Here is a 24,371-nt window from a genome sequence, read left to right on the forward strand (position 1 = left end):
GGTCGATTTTGAAATCCTGATTATTCATTAAGGTGGTGAAAGATTTCTATTTATTGTTATTATTACTATTAAGCGGCAGTTAGGCAGGTAGAACGGCACAAAAATGGCTTCAAGCGGTCAATTTCCACTTCCAGTCGAGGTTCACTGTCACACTAAGCATAAAATAAAGAGAATGACACCTTGTGTATTTAAAAAGCCAAATAGCTTTGCCTCAGGGACTGCTAGCTTAACGCTGACTGCTAGCTTAATGGTAACACATAATGGGGTGCTGTAAACATTAAAGAATTGCAAACCTGCCCTGCGTTTGACAATGAAATTGAGCCGATCTGAGAGGGCTGTCAGAATAATGTCAGAAAGCTTTGCTGTTGCCCTCAAAAAAAAAAAATAAATAAAAAATACAACATAACCTTTTCAATACTGACAAACAGCAAAAGGGCAACAGAAGGTTGCAGTCATTTTCAACTGACTGGATAGTCTAATTACTCTCAATACTTATGAATTGCTAGCCCAACTTTAAGCATGTTTTATCATCTACGTTAACATACGCATGTTGCCATTGTAAAGTCAATAAAATGAGAATTCGAAAACAAATAAACGATATAAAGAGTGAAAAAATGTACTGTATACGATACACTAGGGTTAGCATTGCAATAGCGGTACATACTCAATCTCAAAGGATTTCAAAACAGTGCATTTACTTCAGATGAATACTGTGACAAAAAATAACCCGATTTGCACCGTACTATTAATATTTTCGTCTTTTCCTTGCTCAAGTCAGGCTGGTAGAATTACGGTGTTTACAGATTAGCGCAGTGTGAAGGGTGTGACCCCGATAAGACAGATGGATGCTTAAATGGAAGCCAGTGACAAAAGTACAGTCAAGGAGGCCAAAATTTATAGCGGTGCCACTCATTCATCATGAGATCGTTAAAGCAAATGGACTGGACGTCATTGACGGGACGGACGCAGGTGTCACGTGTGTGTGTGTGTTTGTGTGTGCGAAAGCAACTTTCAAGGAGCCAACTTAGTTTGATGACTGATTTACGCACGACTGCAGCACATCTGGCGCGCCGATTCGGGACGGAGCCAGCGTGCGATTTATTTGTGCGTGCGAATCCACTGTTTAAAAAAAAAAATTAAAAAATGAAATTTACAGCCTCGCCCCAATTTAAATGCTCACTTCCCGGAAATGAAGCGTCGGCGGAAGAAAGCCAGAGCGAGTGAGGAATGAAGGCGCGATCCCCGAGGGGATAAAGACATCGTTAAATGCCAGGAACATCCAGTGATAAAGCTGCAAAATTGATTCGCTGGCCGCTGTAAAGCAGCGGGGAGGACAGGCGGCAGCTGACCGCAGGCCACCAGGGGCTTCCTGGTTGGTCAGCACAGCTTAAATATTCAAGTCCTTCTTTGGCTTTGAGGTGGTTACGCGGCGGAATAGAAATGAGCGCTGATTAAGATGTTATCCTACTGTCTGACGCCAACGCTTGACTTTGGGCGAGTCCCGGCCTCGTATTCCGACGTATATGCAGTGTAAATGTAGCTCAAAAGAAGAATCCAGGGACCTTTAATCCATGAGAAAAAGACGAGAATTTTGCAAGGAAAAAAACTGTAAAATAATGCACCTCAAAGGTGATTTGAAAGTACATCATAGTATAGTATTTAAAGATAATAAACAATTCAATGAAGTGTTTGAATCAACCTGCTTTGTTCAAAAGTGATCAGTCGGCATCAAAGCAGTAATTTAATGTTTTAACATAATTGATGTAAATATGGGTGGTTTCATATGAAAGGTTGACTTCCATTCCTTATTTTGAATTGCATGTAGGTAATAGCTATGTCGTACGTGTGGAAACACTGCCATCCAATGGTCACAGTTATCACTACAGTGCTCATTTGGCTTATATTAGGTAAGCATTAGTCAAGGGTGTCAGCTACACTCCATAAAAAATGTATTTGACCAGAATTTTTTTTTTTTTTTATTGGTATTACTATTTTAAAAGATGAGAATTCTCATCCATGGCACTGAAAGAGTTAAAGAGCCTCTGAAAAATAATTAGAAAGCTCTCGGGGGCACTTGAGCACTGCAAGCTAGCGAATAATTTATGCTGGAATTGGGGTACATGCTGGCAACACAGATTGCACAAATACATCGGCAGCATAATGAAGTCCTTTTAGTGCCCCGATTAAGGGATTGAATATGATTTCGGAAAAAAGTTACCGCACATACCAAGGCATTTGTGTCGTTTTATTATTTGGTAGAGTAAGGTTTCTAGTTCTCAGCCCATAGTAGCATTTTACTGTCACACATAACATTAACCCTTGTGTAGTATCGTGTCATTTTTTTGGGGGACAAATTCGTCAACATTCTACTGCAGTATTTTAGTCAAACTTTGCCATGATGTCACCATCTGGGTGAAATTTCAGCTCCAGGTGTTATCTTTCAATGCTTTCTTTTTGATATAAAGATCAAAGGATTGGACAAGATAACACAGATCGCAAAACAAACAGACAAAAGAATAGCTGTGAAATCTCATCCCATCCCAATCACACGCATGTTATATTGTAACGCGCACTTACGTGCTGGAAGCAGCTCCGCACGCTGGGTTCGATGTTAGAACCCCCGAAGGCGGCCACCTCTCCGAGCTGCTTGGGGATCTGGATGGCCTCGTGAAGCAGGAGGCCCAGCTGCCGCTGGTCACACGTGTCTCCCGCTGATGCCGCCTGACTGAAGATGTCTGGGGACGGACGGACGGATGGAGAAAGGAAGTCATTCAAAAAGACAATCTTCACCGTAGACTCAATTTCGATTTATGTAGAATACACCATCACAACATCTACAAAAATTACCTGCCATAAATGTTTTTTGTAACAATGATTGATTATTAAAATGGCTTGTGCATACATTGTAGCTATGTGGGACTTTTTTGAGGATTTCTTTGTGAAATCAAAGGAGAAAGCATTGAATCACTAAGGAGTTGAAACTTCACGCTTATTACATAATCATGTTCAAAATATGCTCCAAATTCAAAACTGTTGCAGCTTGGCACACTAAATAATTACAACGCGTATGTTTATCTTCCCAGGTTGGACAGACCCACACTCATTATAATCCACATTTTTTTCAATGGATGCTAAACGTATGTGTTATATTGCATTTTGAGTGGTTTAAAAAAAAAAATGTTAGCTATCCCACCCTCAAAAGCAAGGACCACATTGGTACAATAAACACCAGAGCGGGTTTTCACTCCGAATTTATTTTGTCATGAATTATTGACTTATTTCAAGCTCAAATACATCCCCTGAAATCATCTGCACACTTTTTTTTCTGTCTTTTTGGCACAGCGCCTTTAACTTTTCAAGAAGTCACATTTTTCATTATATAATGCCCTCATGGGGTAGAGGGGTGCATACAAAAATAAAAAACTACATATGTATGGATGGATCTCATGCACATTTTGAGTAGTTTAAAAAAAAAAGATTAAAAATCTTATCCCGTCCTCAAAAGCAAGGGTTAATAGCGCAATTCCTCATCCCCGAAAAGCGTGTATATGACCTTTCTCCGCACACTTCCTGATGATATCAATAGCCACTGCTCACCGATATCACATGACGCGGCAGACTGTGCGTGTGGGAATGCGCGCTGGCTATTTGTGAGCCAATGAGAGTGTGAAAGCCGAGCAGGAAGGGCGCGATCGGGCGTGGATGATACCCTTCGCGCTCTAATACAATGTGCCAAGGGAATGAATGCGGAAGCTCCGGAAGGGAACGTTTTTCGGAAAAGGCTTAAAGGAAAAAAAAATTGGGGTGGGTGTGCAAGGGAGGCTAAGTAAACAATGACAAAGTGACACTGGGGGACAATTGGTGAAGAGAGAAAGGAGGACAAAAAAAAAAAAGGCAAAATAACATTCGCACTGACTAATCCTCGAAATAAACATGCATGGACAATTATATAAAGCGTAGGAGGTCGCTCGCCCAATTAGAACAGCCGGATGGAAAGCTCTTTACACATTTATTTGATAGCCTTGATGTCTAGATTAAAATATGTGTGCTGTTATGCGTTTCGTCCTCAATAGAGATGCGGTTAGCCCATTTCAGGGTGCTGAAGCACCCCCAATATTGTCCAAGCACCCTCAAAATTAGAAGTCAAAATTTTGTGTCTTTTATTAATGAACAAATTAAGCAAGGTTATGTTCCTTTCACACATAAAGCTCAGTTAAATATTAAGGAAACTGTCAGCAGTGTGAGTTGTTGACTGTCTTCGTCGTGTCTGTGATGCTAATTCCAAATCCGTCAATTTGTTACTTATAACTATATTTTCTTCTGACTTGTTGAAATTGCATTGAGAGAAAAACATCTATTTGGCATGCTTCGGTAAAATGTAAAAAAAAAAAATAATAATAATGTAAAAAATAGTGTTTTTACAGTTTTTAAAATAAAATACTGATACAGTACTTGGTTGCCAGAAAAGTACTGTAAAATTATGGTAACGCATTTTCTACATTTACAGTAAAATATTGTATTGATGCTGTTGATTTGAAACAGTACATTTTGTAATTGTAAAATCAACAGTACGTTTTGTAAAAAAAAAAAAAATACACACATTTTTACCGTAAATGTTTTATTGTAATTTAACGGTATTTTGCTGGCAAGAAAGTTGCCAGTAGCGTAAAAGCAGCATTTTTAAATTTATTTTTTTAACAATGTAACTAACCATGGCTCACCTGTTTTCTCGGTTTGGTCATGTGACGGTCGCTAGCTGATTGAACGATAACTTGTGATGTCATTTTCGGTTGACAGCAAGTGGCCAAATGTGTTTTTTAAAGCTACTAATTGTATATAAAAAAAAAAAAGTTCTCAAATACTGTAATGTCAGATAAAATATTACCTGTTTAAAAGGATAGTGTGTAAGATTTAGACCGTTTTTCATTGCAGACAGCAGGAGGTGCTGCAGGTGCTGCATTTCCCATTGTCCATAGCTAAAACAAACATGGCCGCCTCTGCAGAAATGCCCACCCCCCCCATGTAATACAATTTCATGATAACTAGACCTATGATTATATTTAAAACATACTGCTGTCATTAAGAACACATTTACTTGCACATTTTTGAAATTTATCATTTAATTTCGTCCTTTTTAAGGAAAAAACGGAAAACTCTTACACACTGTCCCTTTAAAGCCAATTTATTACTGATTAGCTAACAGACTGAATGCTTATTATTATCATTTAAATGCATTCATCCATCAAATGTCATCTCTGGTCCTCAAAAGGAAGACAATGCAGACTTGTGTATTTGTGCGAACGTGTGTGCGTTAGAACATAACTCACATTTGTATTTCTCCTCTAGGTGCCCCTTGCAGAGAGACAACAAGCCGATCTTCATCGACATAACTCGGATCTTCCCACTGCGACCGCTTAAAAAAAAACACACACACAAAAATCAGCGATAACATGGAAAAATCACATCAATGGCAAAATATACAAATAGAGCAAAATGATTTATTAATGTGGAGCTGCATTACGACTGTGTGGTCTTCTGTGTGGATCACCCAACCATCAGATCAGCCTACTCTGCTTTTCTCATATTTTTTTTCCTTTAGCCACAATTTTAATGGTAATATAATGAAAAATAAGTATTTTTATAACATTTTGTTGTTCACCGCCCACCTGTTAACACACATAAGAACCTGTGTGGCTTATTCTCACTTCTCGGTGTCCCTCCTTCTGTCTTACTTGTCCACACACTCTTACAGACCATCAAACTGCTCTGTTCAGACTTGTGTGCGCAGCTTCAAATGAAAGAAACCTCCCAAAAAGACCATTTATTTCCCGGGCCCATCTTCCCGAATCCCACAACAGTAATTGTCCACATACGTGTCGTAGACGTTGAGCAGCCAGTTGAGACACATGTCCACGCAGAGTGGCACGTTAACCAGGTCTTTGTGTTCCTGCTCCAGGCCGTCGTAGATGGACGTCAGGCAGTTGATGACGTCCGGTACGGTCATCAGCTGCTGGTTGTTGCTCAGCTTGTGTTGAGCAAAAGTGTTCTGGGCAACGTTCAGGTCCAGGAGGTCCACTGCAGGGGGAGGACATCAAACGAGACCGGGATGAATCGGGGAATACGTTGGCGAGTGCGGTTGGAGAACGAGGACGAGCAGCTCAAAAAGTGGCACAGCACGTTTCATGGAAGTCAATCCCAGAGTGAATAGCGAGAGAACAGATGGATCATTGCGATTAATTATTGATATGATGGAAATAAGCCAGTCAGTTTCCACAAATCTAATTTGCTGGTGACATCTTCATCTTTTATGCACATTTTATAAAGCGTTGGGAGAAAAAAAAAAAGTTGATGAAAAGGAAGAGTTGGAAAGAATTTTTTTTTTTTTAGCTTCTCATAAAAGTTTATAAGCTCATTTTCAGGCTTTACGATTCACCTCCGCTCATCAACTGCGATAATGTCTGACTTCCTGTTTTAGCCAACCGTGCTCGGCTTTCAAATGGAAGGCGCTAAAATGGGAATCAAAGATAAGCGGGTTGGAAAGAGGAGGAAAATCAAAGAGCTGCACAATATTTCGGATGCTGAGTGAGAATATAGTTTTGTGCATGGCCCTTTACAACATGGACGTTGGACTGTGGTTAAAAAGAACATTCACAGGTTGGTTTTTAAATCTAGAACATAATATGCAAATACTGAAAAATACAGGGAGAAAAAAAAAAAAAAAAAAAAAATATATATATATATATATATATATATATATATATATATATATATATATATATATATAAAATAATTTTCTGTGAGTAATGCATCTGTTAACTAAAGGTGAGTTTAAATTTTGCATCTCATATTTTATGACGATTTTCCATTTTTTTTTCTTAATTTGATGAGCAATTAACACAAATAAAGTGATTTATTTTCTGTATTTTCACACATTAATATTGATTAATCAGGTCTCCAGCCTGAATGCTTAACCCTTTAAAAAAAACTCACTTAAAAAAAAACACAAAGAAACATGACGATTGAAACAAAAAATACCAAACATCTTAATTTGTATCAGCCTAAAAAAAAATGTGTATCAGCCTAACAACCTAAACATTTATTGCTTCCATTTATTTATTTTTCTTCGACAAGATTCCTGATTATATTCAATAGTCCACAATAAATATTAAAAAAATAAACAGAAAAGTAATACACAATGGGTGGCTTTAAAAAAAAATGCTTATTGCTGAAATCCCTGCTTAAAAGTGCCCCCCCCCAAAAAAAAATGTATATATATCCTTGCTACACAGATACATGATATATACCTGATACAAATATATAAATATACAGTACAGTACAGTACCATGCATCCATCCATTTATATATATATATTACATGACACAATTTGCTGGTTGTTATGGTTGAATTTGGAGAGACGAATTTTTTTTAAGCTAGTATTTGTGTAAAAGGTGTCTAAACATCTGCTAAACTGCTAAATATCGCTGAGAACAGCAGCTGGGACCGCAACATAGACACAACGAAGCTGTCTGCAACAGGTGATTAATGAATCCGCTTCAGTCCACAGCATTAGCCGTGAAATGAAAACAACAACAACGAAAAAAAAAACGATTTCTATTACGATGTCAGTGAAATGTGTTATCACCGTCATCCACGTCAGCCAGGCTGCCTCATGCTAGCTCCTGTTCACCAGGCCGCGCCAATTATGGCAAACCCTTCACATTGTTGTCAGGTAGTTTCAGGCCACACACACACACACACACACACACACACACACACACGGCATATTAGCCGGCTGCCACGCGAGCTCGTTTGTGCCACTCGAAGCCCCCTGGCACAGACTTAACCTAATTAGACGTTTTGTAGTTTGCCTGTCAAGCTCGCTAATGCGCAAATGCGCCATTCACACACGTCGCATGAGCGAGACATTCGCAGAAAAGACCACAATAGGAACCTGTGGATGTCGTGTATGACATCACTGTTGGAACTGAATCTCCTGTGTTTGGAAAACAATCGGGCTAATGCGTTCCTGCCGCAAATTGTCACTGAAAAACAATCGTGCAAAAATGATGGCTTTGAATTAGTGCAGCTCATTAGAGGTTGAGCACAAAAGCTTGAAAGCGCACCTGCACCGAGGAGTTGTTTTATGGTTTTTTTTTTTTTTTTGGAGGGAGACAGCTGGGTAGTCTCAAAGGGTGGGCGGCCATTATAACATCATCTCTCGCTTGAATGATTGTTTTGCCACAGCAAGACTGTACTGTGCTTCTTTACTCTACATTGGTTAAGGAGGTGGTTCTCAATCTTCAAAATATTTCACAGGGGGGTACCTGTGGAGTATTTTCTTTTCAGCCAAACACACCCCGACGCCTTTCTAGATGGAAAAAAAAAAAGTCTTAAAACAGAGCGTTGTGCCATCTGTGTCTCATTTAACAAACTTTGAAACTAGCTTTGTAGCGGTCTCTATGTCATCTGTTTTCATCCAAAAATAATGCCGAAGAAAGTTTTGCAAATGAGTCATTATAACACAATCTAGACACAAAATGTTTCATGTTCCATTTAATTTGCTCTTAATTTAAAAAGTTTTGCTCCTGTGACATTCCAAATGATTAGATTTTCTGATAGCATCAGAAACTCTCAAAATCTCACACTCCAATTTGTTCAATCATTACTATGAGTAATGGGAAAACAAAGCTTCATGAAGCACTTGTGATACTTTATTATTATCCTATCCTAAAAACAGTGGCGGCCTAGTCCCAATTCCTCGCGAAAAACAGGGGTGCAGATTCTGGACAGATTTGTCGCAAGGAGTGCAGTCAAGTGCGAAGATTTCAACATAATAAAATGGTAGTAAAATGTAGTGTCTCATTTTGAACACTGAGTGTTCCATTGCTTATAAATAAAGATTTTTGTGTATTGCCATGTTCGTTGCTCTCCTGTCACCAGGGAGACTGAAGGAGGACTGAGGGGGTTAGCTAATATGATTAGCATTGCGCCTATACGTTTGACACCTCTGCTCTAGATTGTTTAAAAATAAAAGCTAGCGTGGTGTAAATATATAAAATTTCCACTGAATCCACTGTAAGTTTGAAGCTTCAATCTTCCATCACTACTACGTGCTTACCTATCGTCCTTATAGGCCTCCTATAGAGGACTAGCACTTTCCTGTGTATGTTTGCTGAAATCTTTTGTTAGTTCAACGATGTTGTGCTGTTCACTAGAGTAAAAACAATTTCAACAGCGTATTCCCTTGATGTTCCCACTTAGTGTAGCATTTGTTTGTGTGTGTGTGTGCATGACTTACAGCACAGAGCTTTCTGCAGCCGGCGGATCTTCATGGCGGTGCGGTACGCAGAGAATCTCACGTTGTTCAAATCCGCTATGGACACGTTGCCAAACAAAAAAGACAATTTATTGGCAAAAAAAAAAAAAAAGCTGAATTTTACTGTGAAACGAGATGGAATTAGGGTGCTCTGTCTCAGTGGAAGCTATTGCTATTTGTTGGGAAATTAGGAAATGTTGTAGGATGGGTTGTCCATCCGTTTTTCTCAAATGCGTGTCCTCGCAAAAATCGCTGGTGGCTAGCCCAGTTTTCTTTAGGCAGGTGGCGTACATCCTGAATTGGTTGCCGTTTATACTCGCAAACAAACCTAAGGGCAATTTGGAGTGCCCAATATAGCTTCTGTGCATGTTTATAGCTAGGAAGTTGGAGAACCCAGAGAAAACCCACAAAGGCACGGGGAGAACATGCAAACTCCATACAGGAAACCCGGAATCGAACCCGCAACCTCCGCATGTGAGGCCGACGTGCTAACCAGTTTTCCGCAGTGCCATCTGGTGGGCAAAAAACTAGAATGCCCTTGAACGTGGGCAAGGAGAGCCACTTTCAATTGTGAGCATTTGTGCTTCTTACCTAACGACTGGTAGAGCTCAGTCATCTTGGGATGATCCCAGCACGTCGTTTGTGTCTGGTGGCTAAAAAAAACCAGAAGTGCATATGCAATTACAAGATACTTTATTATATTATATAAATTGTATTATGTAGCATTTTTGTCATATTTCTAGGGATATGCATGTAACTAGTATATTTTTAATATTGTAGGTATATATATATATATATATATATATATATATATATATATATATATATATATATATATATATATATATATATATATATATACTTGTATAGGGTATTTATACATCATTACATATCATGTATTTCTATATACATGTATCTGTGTAGAAAGGAGGCATGAAGCCGCGCAAGTGTGCGTGAACAAAGTTAGCTAGCTACCTGCACGTCACAATTGCTGAATTCACTTTACTAGGTCTTTATTGTCCCAACGAAGCAAAATCACAGCCGACAGAGCGCAAAGCAAATGCAAACATCACATCCGAAATCAGAAACAAAAGGTGGCGATGTGGAAATAAGTCGACGCCGACAGAAAGCCTCCGCAGTACTCCGTTTCTTGCTTGTTTATTACCCCATTTCGAATAAAATAGAGTCTAATAAATAAGCAGAGCGCAATGTGGAAGCTGCTTGTATTGCCGCTCATAATGACGGGGGTGCGCGGCCGTCCCGCTACGCAACAGAGCAGGGCGGCGTTTCCATCGACGCTGAGTGCGCAGCGTTTGTGTGTAAATCAGCAGCTCATGAATGTCGTAATGAGATCGGCGGCGCTGTCAGCGGGCGCTCGCAAACTTTGACACATATGCCACGAAGATTGTTGAGTTTAGATATAACAGCAGGAAATGGAACGGGACAAGTAACTTTGTCAAATGAGGCATTTTTTTAAGCAACATTAAACGAGAGAATGCAATTTTTACGCCAAAGAGCGGACTATGAACTAACCTCAGTCATATTGTCTATCTTTGGTCAAAATTTAGAAAGATTCGAACAACTTTGTTAGAACTTTTGAAAATGCACAGCTCATTACTGAAAGTCATTCCACATCATGTTACATCATCCACATCATAAAGTAATAAAACATGTTTTACATTCATCAAAAATGGCACCTTTTCCTAAGATCATTGCACAACTTGATATGTTCTCAGTTAACTTTGTGATGTGGATAAGGCATTATGACTTGGAATGACTTTCAAATTTTTCAGACTTTTTTCCAAAAGGTAATTATCTTAAAATTTTCTTTATTTTTCATGGTGTTTGAAAGAATTTGAAAGTATTTCAAATTGTTTTGACTGGTTGAAAAAAAAAAACAATGACATGGATAAGACAGCATTTATTCTATATTCTACATAAGTACTGTAAAGTAGCAGTCAAAAAGTTTTATATTATTCCTAAACTGAAAATGTACATCCGTGAACTGAAAATCACTATAGACTGTCATGCATCATCCACATCATCAAGTTAATCAAAACAATCTTATCATTTACATCCCTCAAAGTAGGCTCCTTTTGCCGAGATGTTTTTTTCAGAGTTAACTTCATGATGTGGATGATGCTTTATGACATGAAATGACTTCTTTCTTAGCTTGACATTTTTCAGAGTTAATAGCTTGAATTTTTCTGTGTTTTAGATCATTTGAATTTGAAGTTATTTCCCCCCCATATATATATATATATATATATATATATATATAACAATGAGGCAACGCAACTTCAAAACCTTTGTTGCCGCATCATGACCAGCGAGGGCACGCGAGGGGATGGAGCGAGCCACTCGGGATGTTGACATTTTGTCTCCAGAGCCATTATTAAATGTCATCTTTCAGTAAGCATCAACAAATCAAATGAGGTCACTGGAGAGGAAGCCACAAACAGCGGCAGGTAGATAAAAATGCATGCGTCATGGGAATTTTTTTGTTTTAATTTAAGCACCAGGAAAAAGATAAGAGTTGCGTTTTTTTTTTCTTCTTTTGACATTTTGCGTCCCGCAAATCCATTTGCAGATAAAGGGTAAATTTAACACTCTAATTCTTATGTTGGCGTATGACAGAACTCGTCTCTTCACTAACACACAAGATCTCACACCAATTATTACATTCCTATTTCTTGAAGCATTTTTTCCGCATTTTTTCAAGTTTTTCCGCAAATTACTAGCTCTGGCCAGCAGGCACCAAATTAATTTGTATGGAAGAGTTTAATAACCGGCCTTTCTTCAATATGGTGCTTGGATCAGCCTCGCGGCAGGAGGTGGACAGGAAGCCGCGTTTCATCAGCCATCTTTTTGTCAACGTTGAGGAAAAAGCGGCAAAATATGAAAGCAGAAGGGCGAAAGGGGACTCAAGTGTCCCATAAGATGTCACCAGCATTCAAAATGAACGTGTGTGAGGGGATTCTCAATCAGCCCTTTTTATACACTACTATGAAATCAGGAGGGAGAGGATGTGGATTTGAAGAAAAAAAATGATATATTGAAGTTTTGGGTGAGAGGTTCAGCTCCTGAAAAGAGGTCATTTGAGGTCAGCTAGAGCGATGGTTCTCCAAGTTTTTACAAGTACCACCATCATGACCATCTTATAGTACAGTCAAAAAGTAGCACTAGAAAAAGATTGTCAAAAAACACAAGGCAGGTTTTTGATTCATTGTTCAATTTCATTTTTTTTTTCAGTCAATAATAATGTATAGACTTAATTGAAAAATACTTTGAAATTGTCTTCCTCGCAGTCCTGCAAAGCAAATTATGTATTTCAAAAAAGATTTCGGTGGTTGTCAGGTTTAGTATTATATTTTAAAAAGTATATAAAAAGTATTTTTAAAAAGTATTATTATTAAAAAGTAAAAGTATTATTTAAAAAGTATTATATTTTAAAAGTCATTTTTTCTCCAGGTAATTTAATAATTTAAAAAAATAATTTATGTATTCTATATATATCCAATACATTATCAATTAAAATATAATAATTGTATAATGATATTATTTCTCTATCACCCAGCCCAAGTTTATTTATTTTAATGAGATGTGCATGATTGGCCCCACCCCCTTCCCACAAACACATCTCTGTTCAAGCGTGATAATGAAGTAATATATCAATTATGATAGCAATTCATCTTCATCAACATCCTTTTTTTCCCCCTCTTTGGACAAAAAAAAGGCCCAAAGAAATGAAAGATACCAGCAAACGATTGAATACTGTATATTAAAATCACAACAAAATGTGATGCTATAGCACGCTACGAAAATCCTTTGGTATCCCTACCATTAAAAATTCCTTTCAGGCATGTTTAAGTTGCATTTATGTTCCAGTTGAGTTCATATGCATTACTTGAAATGATGTATACATGCATGCCCTTTTGTAAGCGTGTCCCATTGATTTGTTTGTAAATGTGGGCGGTTGCAGGTTCAGCGGCTGGCCACATCTGTGATCAAATGCTGCTGGCTTTTATCTCCCAAGTGCGCACCGTATTCCAATAATAACAAATGTACCACTTCATTCACCTCCGGGGTCCAAATGTAGAGCAAGTCTCTCTGGTTCTAACTATTCTTATTGATCTTTCCGATTTGAACCTCATCAAACTAAACACATAAAAGTGATGTATAGAATATAAAAACTCAAATACGGTATACAATTACAGTATTTTCCGCACTATAAAGCGCAACTAAAAGCCTTATTTTTTAAAAAAGCTGAAGGCGCGCCTTATAATCAGGTGCGCCTTATATATGGATCAATATTGAGATTGGGATTCGCAGATGGGGAATGAAGTGATAAAGTAAGCTTTACCTGTTTTTTTTTGCATGTTTACAGTTGAACAAGGTTGCTCATATATTGACATTGAGTTATTATTTGAGTTATTATTGTTATTACTTTGAGTATTACTATATTGTGATTGAAAAAGTTTTAAAATATGTCATTAATTGAGGGTGCGCCTTATAATTCGGTGCGCCTTATATATGGAAAAAGTTTTGAAATATGACATTAATTGAGGGTGCGCCTTATATATGGAAAAAGTTTTAAAATAAGACATTAATTAAGGGTGCGCCTTATAATCCAGTGCGCCTTATAGTGCGAAAAATGCGGTATATGGCGAACATAACAAGATGTTACAATATTCAGTTCTATCAGGAGAGTGATAATGCAAATGTCAGCAAATTCTAGAGGGGAAAATAAATCAGTCGCATTTGGGTTTACACAAACAACGTGCGCTTGAATTATTTGTGGCTAACGAGGCTCTTCCTGCTGCCGTTTCACCTGATTTGGCAAAAAAAAAAAAAGTGAATATGAAGCAGAACAGCAAGCTTAAATTGTCGTCACTGGAGCGGCAAGAGATGCGTTTGCCGTTGTCAAGCAGGTGCTATCTATACACCAGGTAGACACGTTGGCATTTTAATGCGCACGTGGTGTCAAATCAGCAGAAAGACAATTGTTCGGGGGGGCCGAACTGATGACACTAGCCCAATATGACACGTCGCTCGCTGCAAGTCTTTGTTATTATGACTGCGCGTGAGAAACATTTACATGATAATGAGCTATTTTTGTTGGTGATTTTAGCCCTTTTGCAATGCAAATCACGCAGGGTAAAGTAAAATATGCAGCATGAAAATAGCCAGTTTATAAACACCTTTCGTTTGGTTAAGGAATTCAATTATGTAAGGAAGTGAGGGAAAAAAAAAACACGTCCCACTTGATGTAATGTATAATGAATATTGTCATATGAGAAAATATGTGCATGAGTGAAATGAAATTGAATCTGAAATGTTTCCTTCCCGTTTTCACTATAAGTCGTAGTCTTTCGAAAAGCAAGATTTAATTTGTTAGCTGCAATTCTTGAGATAAACTGATTATCAACAGTCAATATTGGTACATATCGGCATTTTTTTATTTTAATTTATCTTCTGGCTGTTTACTGCAATAAATTACCCTTGATTCCTTGAAACGATTATCACCTTTGGATAACAGTTATCGGCTTCCTTGATTCCTGATAATCGGTATCAACCCTGAAAAAAGCATCTCAAATTCCTAAAATATATTCCTATTATGGAATAAACACAATACAGCTGATTACGAAAGAATAATTGGCTGTAGTAGTAGCGCTTTGCAGTTCTAACTAAAAGTCAAGAAAGAAAGAAAGAGAGATAGATAGATAGATAGATAGATAGATAGATAGATAGATAGATAGATAGATAGATAGCTAGATCTAACAGCCTGTTAATACTCGATCTTGAGATAGATAGATAGATAGATAGATAGATAGATAGATAGATAGATAGATAGATAGATAGATAGATAGATAGATAGATGGATAGATAGATCTAACTGCCTGTTAATGCTCGATCTTGACAGACAGACAGACAGACAGACAGACAGACAGACAGACAGACAGACAGACAGACAGACAGACAGATAGATAGATAGATAGATAGATAGATAGATAGATAGATAGATAGATAGATAGATAGATCTAACTGCCTGTTAATGCTCGATCTTGACAGACAGACAGACAGACAGACAGACAGACAGACAGACAGACAGACAGACAGACAGACAGACAGATAGATAGATAGATAGATAGATAGATAGATAGATAGATAGATAGATAGATAGATAGATCTAACTGCCTGTTAATGCTCGATCTTGACAGACAGACAGACAGACAGACAGACAGACAGACAGACAGACAGACAGACAGACAGATAGATAGATAGATAGATAGATAGATAGATAGATAGATAGATAGATAGATAGATAGATAGATAGACAGACAGACAGACAGATAGATAGATAGATATACAGCATTAGATAGATATACAGCATTAGATAGATATACAGCATATATGAAAACATTAGAGTTTTCTCAAACAAATACGAGAATGTAGGTTGCAAATGTAAGTCAGAGCTTCTGAGCGCCAACCACCGAGCAAAAACTATTTCAGGAATGACGTCACCCGTTTTTCCTGGACACTTACTTGATGTAATATGGAACTTTATTTTGAGAAACGGCCCGCTGCCAGGGAAGCTGCACAGAAGCTACGGAGAGAAAGAAAAGATCACATTGAGCGACTCCAGTCAAAAGCACAAACAGCGTTTTAACAGACACCATTACCCAGCAGAATAATAAGAATAAGTTTGACCTGGAGTAACTTGTAAGAGGAACGACTCTGCCATGCATGAAATAGAAAGGAAGCGAGGAGGACGTCTCCCAGGCGGCGGGAGGAAATGAAAAAAGGAGTATATGAAATATGGGCGGCGGACCCGTTATAATCGAAGCGACTAATGTGCGCGGAAAAGTCTCGAATATCCAAAGCTGCATTAGGACTGTTAGCGGTGAAACGTGCGCTTGGCTGAGTCCCTCCATCCCTCCTCTGTCAAAAGGCGCCGGCGAGCACACGGAAGCATGAAAAGACGTAAAAAAAAAAAAAAAGATCGGGAGATAAGAGCAGGGCTTTATTGATCCCGGAGGGAAAATTATGCGAGCAGTGTAATGAGTGCCAATGTGAGATGATAGATGCGATAGTGTGGTCACGCCAAAAAGATGCAAGAAGAAAACTTAAAGAAATGAAGTCGCACATAGAATGCTTGCTACTCACTGGATAAGAAATGTTGAGAGGAGGGGCCAAAATCTCGGTGGGCATCCTGGAGGAGCTTCAGTCTGTCCTCCACCGCCACCTGCAAGAAGAGTCGGGCTGATGAAGCAATATTTTTTCGCAGAAATGGGTATTTTAATGCTTTGATATAAAGTCATAATAAAACAGGCAATGAAGAACTGACTGGCGTGCGAATAGTGAAAATCCATCAAATGCTTTGGGGGGGTTGTTTATTTATTTATATTAAAAAAAAATCCCCTAAATATTGAGAAAAAAATCATTTTAAAATTAAAATATTCAAATAAATAAAAATAAAATGAAAAAAATTAACAGAAAAAATTTGCACACATGCAAATTGGGTATTCGGTCAACTGTATTTCTAATCTAATAGAATAGAAATGCCTTTATTGTCATTGTATAAATGAATGAAAAATAAACGTGAGTGCTGCTCCGACTTTTTTGACCAATTCAATGCCACAGAAGTATGTTTACGGTTTTTAAAAGCCCAGACATTAAATCCCAGATACTTTTTAAATCAATACTTAAGTACATTAAGGACATTAGATCCCAGATACTAAAGTAATACATTGATACTTAAGTATCGAGGATTGAATGTCCCTGGCATTGAATGAGTTAAATAAATAAGAACAAAAATAGAATAAATATTACATATTAAAAAATATAGTTTCATAGACTGCAATTGTTATTTTCATTGTGTTCTTGATTTGTTGTTATCCCGAGCATTAATAGCTCTGGCAAGTCTGTTTGTCCAGCTTTTATGAGCCATGTAGTTCCAATCAGAGGGCAATAGCTTAATGCTAACATAATTACAAAATGCCATAGACATGCCAACGATTAGCATTATAGTCTTGCACATGAAATGGAGGGAAGAGTATGGCAGGAAGGAAGAAAGCATGACATAAAAAAAGCCTATATGCTCCGCCCACAGAGGCTGTGCTGTACCTGGAGTAGCTTCCACCTCATGTTGAGCTGGTCCAGCTGCCTGGAGGCGGTGGAGGACAGTTGGATGTCCAGCGGAGTCAGCTCTGCAGCAAGCTCATTTACCATCTGAACATCCTGACGCAGCGGGCCGATCTCCTCTCGGAATACCTACAAAATAATGTTGAAAATGCTTGGTATTTATGGAAAAGAATCACTCGTGATTTAATGGTTTTCGGAATGACTGGCAGTTCCCTGATTTATCGCATCATTTCCATGACGCGGGCAGCCTTACTGGAAATGGCGAAGTCGCCCGGGCATGATTGATGGCTTGTGAACTCAACCAGAGCCTGAATGTGATTTCTGAAACTGGATTTAAACGTGTAGAAATTGACAGCTCTATTCCAATAATTGATCGCAAACAACCGTTATTTTGGATTATTTCTCGAATGTTGACGCCGCCATATTGTTCTTTTCAATCCGGGCATAATCGATGACTCGGAATCTGGAGGTCACGCTTACCGCGGTCTTGTCGATGTGGTCCTGCAGCGAGTCGATGAGCAGGTCGCCCACAGGCTGCCAGCCGGACTTGGCGTCCTCGGCCCGGGTCAGCCGCAGATCCAGCTGGTCCATGGAGCTCTGGAGCTCCTGCAATCGCTCCAGGGCTTGCTCCACCTGATTCTGCCAGCCTCCCGCGTGGCCCCTCAGACGCTCCCAGCGCTCCTTCACCTCACCCGTCTGCTTGCGGATGGCCCGAGCCAGGCTGCGGGCCTTCTGTTCCGGGCTCAGGTCTGAAAGAAATCGCCGGATTATAGGGATCTTGTACGACGAGATCTCGCAAGATCAAAAGATACATTTTGTACATTTTTGGGCTCATTGGGCGACAAATGCAACAGAATACACAAAAGGATGCGCTGCGTGACGGTAAAACACGTTCCCCAACGTGGTGGGAAGGCCGATCAACGCTTCAAAATAAACTTTACCGTGCACAACACAAATACTTTGGAAAACATCTTTTTTCAAGTTCTTTACAGGGAAGCGTGTCATGACTGAGACAACTACTGCACAAATTGAATGACGTTTGATTGGAGAGCTCCAAGTGTTTAGCGACGCGTCTATAGCATAAATTAGCCGCTAGCTAGCAGCGCTCAAATAAGGCCAAGAGCAGTCAAAATACTTTTCAGAGGCAGTTTATTCGACATAAATGAGCGCATACTTTGATGCTGACATTCCGACGTGTTTGCTGTTGCTACTGATCACTTTTGGATGTACGAAGCTGAGCCATTTGTGTATTTTGTAGGTCTGACGTTACTTTGTCTCACTGAAAAAAATTGCTGTCTAAAATCTCAGTTTAAATTTGAAAAACATTTTGATGATCAAAAAATGATAAAAAATCGTGTCATTCGTTATTTAGAGGAAATGTGTTATTTGGTCTTCTGTGTTAATAATTATTTTTCAATAAAGAAAAATGTGTTCTCTTTATTTGAATACCAAATTACTCCATCAATGCTACCATAGAGTAGAAATTTTGGATGCACTTATTACATCCATTATTTGATTTATTTTTTATTTAGTTATTATTATTATTATTATTATTATTATTATTAATAATAATAATATTTGGTCAACTCGAAGATATAAATAGTAAAATATTGGCATATCAGAAAAAGACAGTTTGTAAAAACAAAAAAGCCAGTAGCAAAAGTGAGTCTTTGTTTAATTACATTTACAAGGGAAATTGATCATTTTCTTGCAGTCTGCTCAATTTTGATAACTTCTAAATGTATTTTGGCCATTATTCCATTTGATAAATTTTGCATAAATCTCGTCCCATTCCCACTGGATTGACAACCATTTTTCCTAAACTTGAATCGGCTCTCCAGGGTGGTGATTGGATTAGCATCTCAGGTGTCGGCGTCTTTAATCATGCGCGCAGCAATCAAAAATTAATCAATGTCTCAGACAAGGTAATAAGAGCAACAACTTATGCAATTATGTTTTTAAGATACCGCTGTGCCATTCCGCCACTTTCCAACTCCTCTGATGAAAAACCATGCACAGACTCATCTTTTGATCTCTTTCTAAAACCGGATGAGTTTTTGATCGCAGTGTCGGAGATCACAACCATGTCTGCTGACGCTCTGAAGTTATGCCACGCCCCCAACGCACCCTCTTGTCTCACTTTAATTATTAACGCCAAAAGAGGATCGTTTGAAGGCAAATGTGTCGACTTGACAAAATCGGGATCATTTAAGAGCGCCGGCTTAACGACTTGATGCATTTTTAATTTTCGGGCGGGTCAGGATTGCCGGTAATGTCCACCATCTGTGGATCGTTGTTTGGAAAGAACTTAAGGGCCATTTTGAAAAAAAATCAGTCAAGGATTTGCAGGTCTAAAAATACCAACCTGTCTTGGGCTGCAAGTTCATCCGCGGTTCTCCTGGACCTTCGATGGGCTGCTCAGCCAGAAACATGCGAGCTTGCTCCAAGGTGCTGATCACCAGCTGCTCGCGTTCTTTCAGTTCCGACTGCAGCATCTAAAAAAAAAAAGACAAATCCGTTTTTACAGCGTTAAACTATCAGAATCAACTCATCGCCGTTGTTTTTATGAATCTAATGAAAACAGATGAGTGGAGGAGTTTAATGAGGCGCAGTAAAAGACAGTGTTCCCCCGCTATTTTGTAATTAATCGTTCCAGCCACCGCTTATCGAGGATTTTTAGGTAATCATTTCTTAATGGGGTTCTACATTACAGAGTCAGGTCCGAATGTGGAGTATCATGGCTTTAATCTAGGACCATGTTGTGCTGCTGCATGCTGGAAACTCTAAAGACAGCATATGTGACACAATCTGTTATATTTCTAGTTTGTTTGTCCCCCAAAATTGCACCACTAATGACAATGTTCATGCATATATATTCGAACAGTGGCGCAAGAATCCGTATAAAATGTAACAAGGTAATAGCACAATCTAACTGAGTTGCTACCTCTTCCAATTAATTTGCTCTTAATTTGAAAAGAAAGTTGTTATCGTGGCATTAAAATACATGTAATTCGATTTTGCTAATACCCGCAAAAATTGTTAACATCTCACGTAAACCCAAAAGTGTCTTTACATAATCTCATTTAAGAACTTCACTCATTCACTGCCATTGACGGCGAAAGACAACAAAGATCAATTTTTACGTCTGTTTCGGAAAGGATGAATGTTGCTTGTGCATATAGCTACACTGTCAGTAATAGAGTGATGATTTATTAGGTCAAGTATGATTTACCAAATTTTAATGATAAAATTACAATAAATGTGATGAATTTGTCATAAATTGTGAAAATGACATTTTGCACGATGGCAAATGGCGGATAGATGGTTTATGAAACATGTTGACAGTATTTAAATGTAGCGTTGATGCAAAATTCCATGTGACGGCGATAAAAACCTTGATCTATATTTTGTCTGATGTTAAGATCATTAAATCAAAGGCATTTTGTATCAAAGTGAAAGCGAGGAAAGAAGTCTCTAGGGAGCTGAAATTTCTCCCAAATTGTGTCAGAATCGCACGACCGCTTATCGCACCCCCAGGAGTGTGCCATCATCCAATGGCTAAAATACCGCGAGAAGGACGTGGAAGAAAATGACCGAAAAATGATCAAAATTCCGACTTTACTGTACAAGCGATGAAAAAAATTGCCCGAGACAAATAAAGACCAGAAAGTTGGCGATGGCAAGTCGAAACTCGCAAACTTATCAGCGAAGAGGAAGAAACTGCATTAGTGGGCAGTCCGGCTGATTAATGAGCTCCTTAACGCATTCCTCCTCGCATGTGTGTCTCCTGTCTGCCGCACATGAACTCGGCGTGAACCGCGGCCAGATTTCATCACGTCACCAAAGAGATGCTAGGAACGAACGCGCGGGTGCTCGCCCAAGCGCGGCAGATGTTGTCTTTACTTGCGCTTTATGGTGATGACCAACAAACGATTTGGACGGCTAATTAAGCTCCCGCAGTGGCGTTGCCTCGGCCTATCCTTTGCTTGTTAAAAAGGTAGCGAGGGTCGAAGCGGATATTTCCACAGGGCGGGGGTTGTTAAATTAGCCAAGTGATCTGGAGAAGAAAGTGAATCTTGCTAGCTGGCCGGGCAGTAGGAGCCCTGCAGGAGTGATCATTAGAGTCGGCCAACAGATCACATATCAAGCTCAACCCTTGGACCGGGGGGCTGGCAAAGTGCCAACAGGCTGCTGCTCCTGTCTTTAATTTAAACAGCCAAGTCCGATCATTTTTGCTACATTCCATTTTTCCTCCTAAATTACTTTGTTATTATGTGTTAATTCATTTTCCCTTCATTCATATTATTGTTATTGACAAGTAGGGTCATAAAGTGATTAATTTTGCAGATTAAAAGCCACATAAGTAAATAATAAATAAATAAAAACTTAAAGGAGATGTTTTCTTCAAAACGGGTTGGTCTCTCTTTGACTCGGGTTGTGTTCTGCATCTCCAGTCTCTTTTTTTGCCTGAAAATGGCAAACTTGCCTAATTCATAATAGTTTTACAGCACACACTGCGTCTTTCTTTTGTTTACGTGTTAAGTTGTTAAGTTGTTACAATAAACACGAAAAAAGCGTTTGAAAACTTGTGCTTTTCTGTTTCTTAAAAGTCTGAAGAATGACTTCGGTTGCTGTGACGGGAACAGCATATTTTCAAATTAAGAGCAAAACAATTGGAACATGAAGAAACTTTTTGTTCAGAGTTATTCGGTTGAAAAAATATTTCACGGGAGAAATAAGGTTGTGAACCACACCAAAATCAACCGCCCACACAAGTCACAAGCCTTTAAAACTTCATAAATGCACACGACTGTGGCTACAGCAGCTACCAAAAATATTTTCAAAAAATCTTGGAGCTATGCACAAAATAAAACCATGAGCTAACTCAGCTGTGTAAAAGGTAGAAATGAACTTCCTGGTTGCTTCGTTTCTTCAGCACTGAAGCGTTTACAGTGACACAATTTTAACAACAAAAAAGCATCCTCACATGTATCTAACCGAACTTTTCCCGCACGTTTATTATCATACAAAACATCCAGATTAATTTTGAGGGGACAATCTTACACGGCTCTCAGAGTTCCGGAATTTTGGCTGGTTAAAGACTAACATAATATGAGGGAAAAAATAGTAATAAAAGGCCATATTTATGCTAAGGCTATATTGCACAGCCCTACATTAATCATAAACGTTTGCGGACACACTAGCATATGGCTTTCACGATAACAATGATTGGACCCAATGAGGGACACTCGCTTAACCTTTGCCCACTTGTGATTCTCACAGCCAGAGACAAGCGTGTGGGAAAAAAAAAAGGGGGGGGGGGGCAATATAACAGTATAATTATTCTGGTTTTAATAAAGGCGCGACCCCGGGGGACTTCATTGCCTATCGGAGTGTGTGATTGCTTTACGAGGAGGCCGTGTAAGTGTGAGACGCTGGCAGGCAGCTTGATTAAATGGGACCGGTTTATTTGGGAATGCTACATATAGAGTTTCGAAAACGTTCACGCACGGGAATGGTTAGAACTGTAAAATTGGAGCTTGAGCTCGTTCTGCAGAATTGGTCGTTTCAAACCAAGGAAACTTTATGTTTACATGCAATGAATTGCTAAGCAATTCAAGGAAGTACAAAATGTAGACATAAATCAGGCATAAATATAACACCCATTCAATTACGGGTAAAACTAACACATATAACAAATATTATCATGTTCTTATAACTTCATAATGCACACAATACATTCTGGGAAAGGAAAAGTAAAGTATATATTTTTTAACAATATATATACTGCTGAATCTTGTTATTTACGGGGACTAGATACGAGGCCGACCAGTGAATAGTGAAAATTTAGATGTTAATATATGCAATCAGTCGTTTCGGTAAAAGAAGCAAGCAGACCAAACCAACGTCCGAATCCATCTGTGTTCAGAGAGTCATCAAGATGAAATTTTCAAAGTTCATCAAGCGCTCCAGTTTGTATTGTTTACTTGCCTGTGTTATTTTAAAATATCTGCTTTGAATATGGAAGGCTGCGCTGTCGTTCCTGTTTACGTTCTCGGTTCGCCATTTAGCTTTTAGCAGTGTTTATGTTAGCCGAGGATGTTACCTTCTTGAGGGATTAGGGTCAGGGTAAGAACTAGAAGACCCACCCAACGTTTGCCCCAAACCACGCAACATAAAAATAAAAGGGCCGCATGTGGCTCCGGAGATTAAAATCATCAGCATTATTTTTGGTCTATTTTCTATGATGCGACTAATGGAGTATTTCCGAGGTGAATCAGGGTACACCTCGCCGCAGACGTTCCGTACAGACGTCTTGATGTGACAAATATCTCCTTGCGTGGAAAAGGGACGCGTAGACAAAAGCAAAGAATAGCTCAGCGGGAGAGTGGGAATTTAAATCCCCTCCACCGGTGTTGAAACGTGTCCTCTTTTGTTCCCGTTTCCGGCGAAACGCGTTGACTCAAGGCAGCCCAAGTTCACGGAGACTGCGAAAGAAGCGATCAAACGTAGGACTGCCGTTGAAAATGAGGAACCGGGGCCCAGCAAATGAAATGGTTAGGCCCGCTAATAAACGATTTTTGCTCGGTGATTCTCCGGCTCCTGTGCGGGAAGCGTAGTGGGCAGATAGCGAGCTAGATAAATCCGGGACAAGTTCCCAGACAGGCGGGAGCGGCGTGAGGAGGCCCAAGAGGTTTTTGTGGGGATAGGAAAAGAAATGAGGGGGAGATAAGGTGTTAAGGATGGCTCACTCAAAGATTCATTGGATAACTCGCTTGCTCTTGGCTGAACTGACTTTTGGATTGTTTCGTCCAATCAGATTTCAGCCTCGATGCGTTGCCACGTCAATCCGATCTGCCTCGGACGTCAAAAATCAACCCGTGCCGACCCATATAATTGAAACTGTATT

At 39.1% G+C, this 24,371-nt stretch overlaps 1 protein-coding gene across 3 annotated transcripts in view; it reads right to left on the reverse strand.

Moving 5' to 3' along the window:
* The window catches only part of utrn (utrophin), a 136,799-nt gene that overhangs the window by 24,057 nt on the left and 88,371 nt on the right, over positions 1-24,371 (reverse strand). For all 3 annotated transcript variants that reach the window (XM_088402867.1, XM_088402868.1, XM_088402866.1), the window contains exons 58-67: positions 19,827-19,956; positions 17,942-18,210; positions 17,444-17,590; positions 16,484-16,562; positions 15,863-15,923; positions 9,908-9,969; positions 9,299-9,373; positions 5,874-6,075; positions 5,328-5,413; positions 2,578-2,735 (exon numbers count right to left, since the gene is read on the reverse strand). In XM_088402867.1, the coding sequence (XP_088258993.1) occupies positions 2,578-2,735; positions 5,328-5,413; positions 5,874-6,075; positions 9,299-9,373; positions 9,908-9,969; positions 15,863-15,923; positions 16,484-16,562; positions 17,444-17,590; positions 17,942-18,210; positions 19,827-19,956 (1,269 nt within the window). The remainder of the gene's footprint in view (positions 1-2,577; positions 2,736-5,327; positions 5,414-5,873; positions 6,076-9,298; positions 9,374-9,907; positions 9,970-15,862; positions 15,924-16,483; positions 16,563-17,443; positions 17,591-17,941; positions 18,211-19,826; positions 19,957-24,371) is intronic.

Source organism: Hippichthys cyanospilos, chromosome 20 (assembly GCF_059441005.1).
Source record: "Hippichthys cyanospilos isolate Australia breed blue-spotted pipefish chromosome 20, RoL_Hcya_1.0, whole genome shotgun sequence".
In the NCBI taxonomy this organism is placed as follows: domain Eukaryota; kingdom Metazoa; phylum Chordata; class Actinopteri; order Syngnathiformes; family Syngnathidae; genus Hippichthys; species Hippichthys cyanospilos.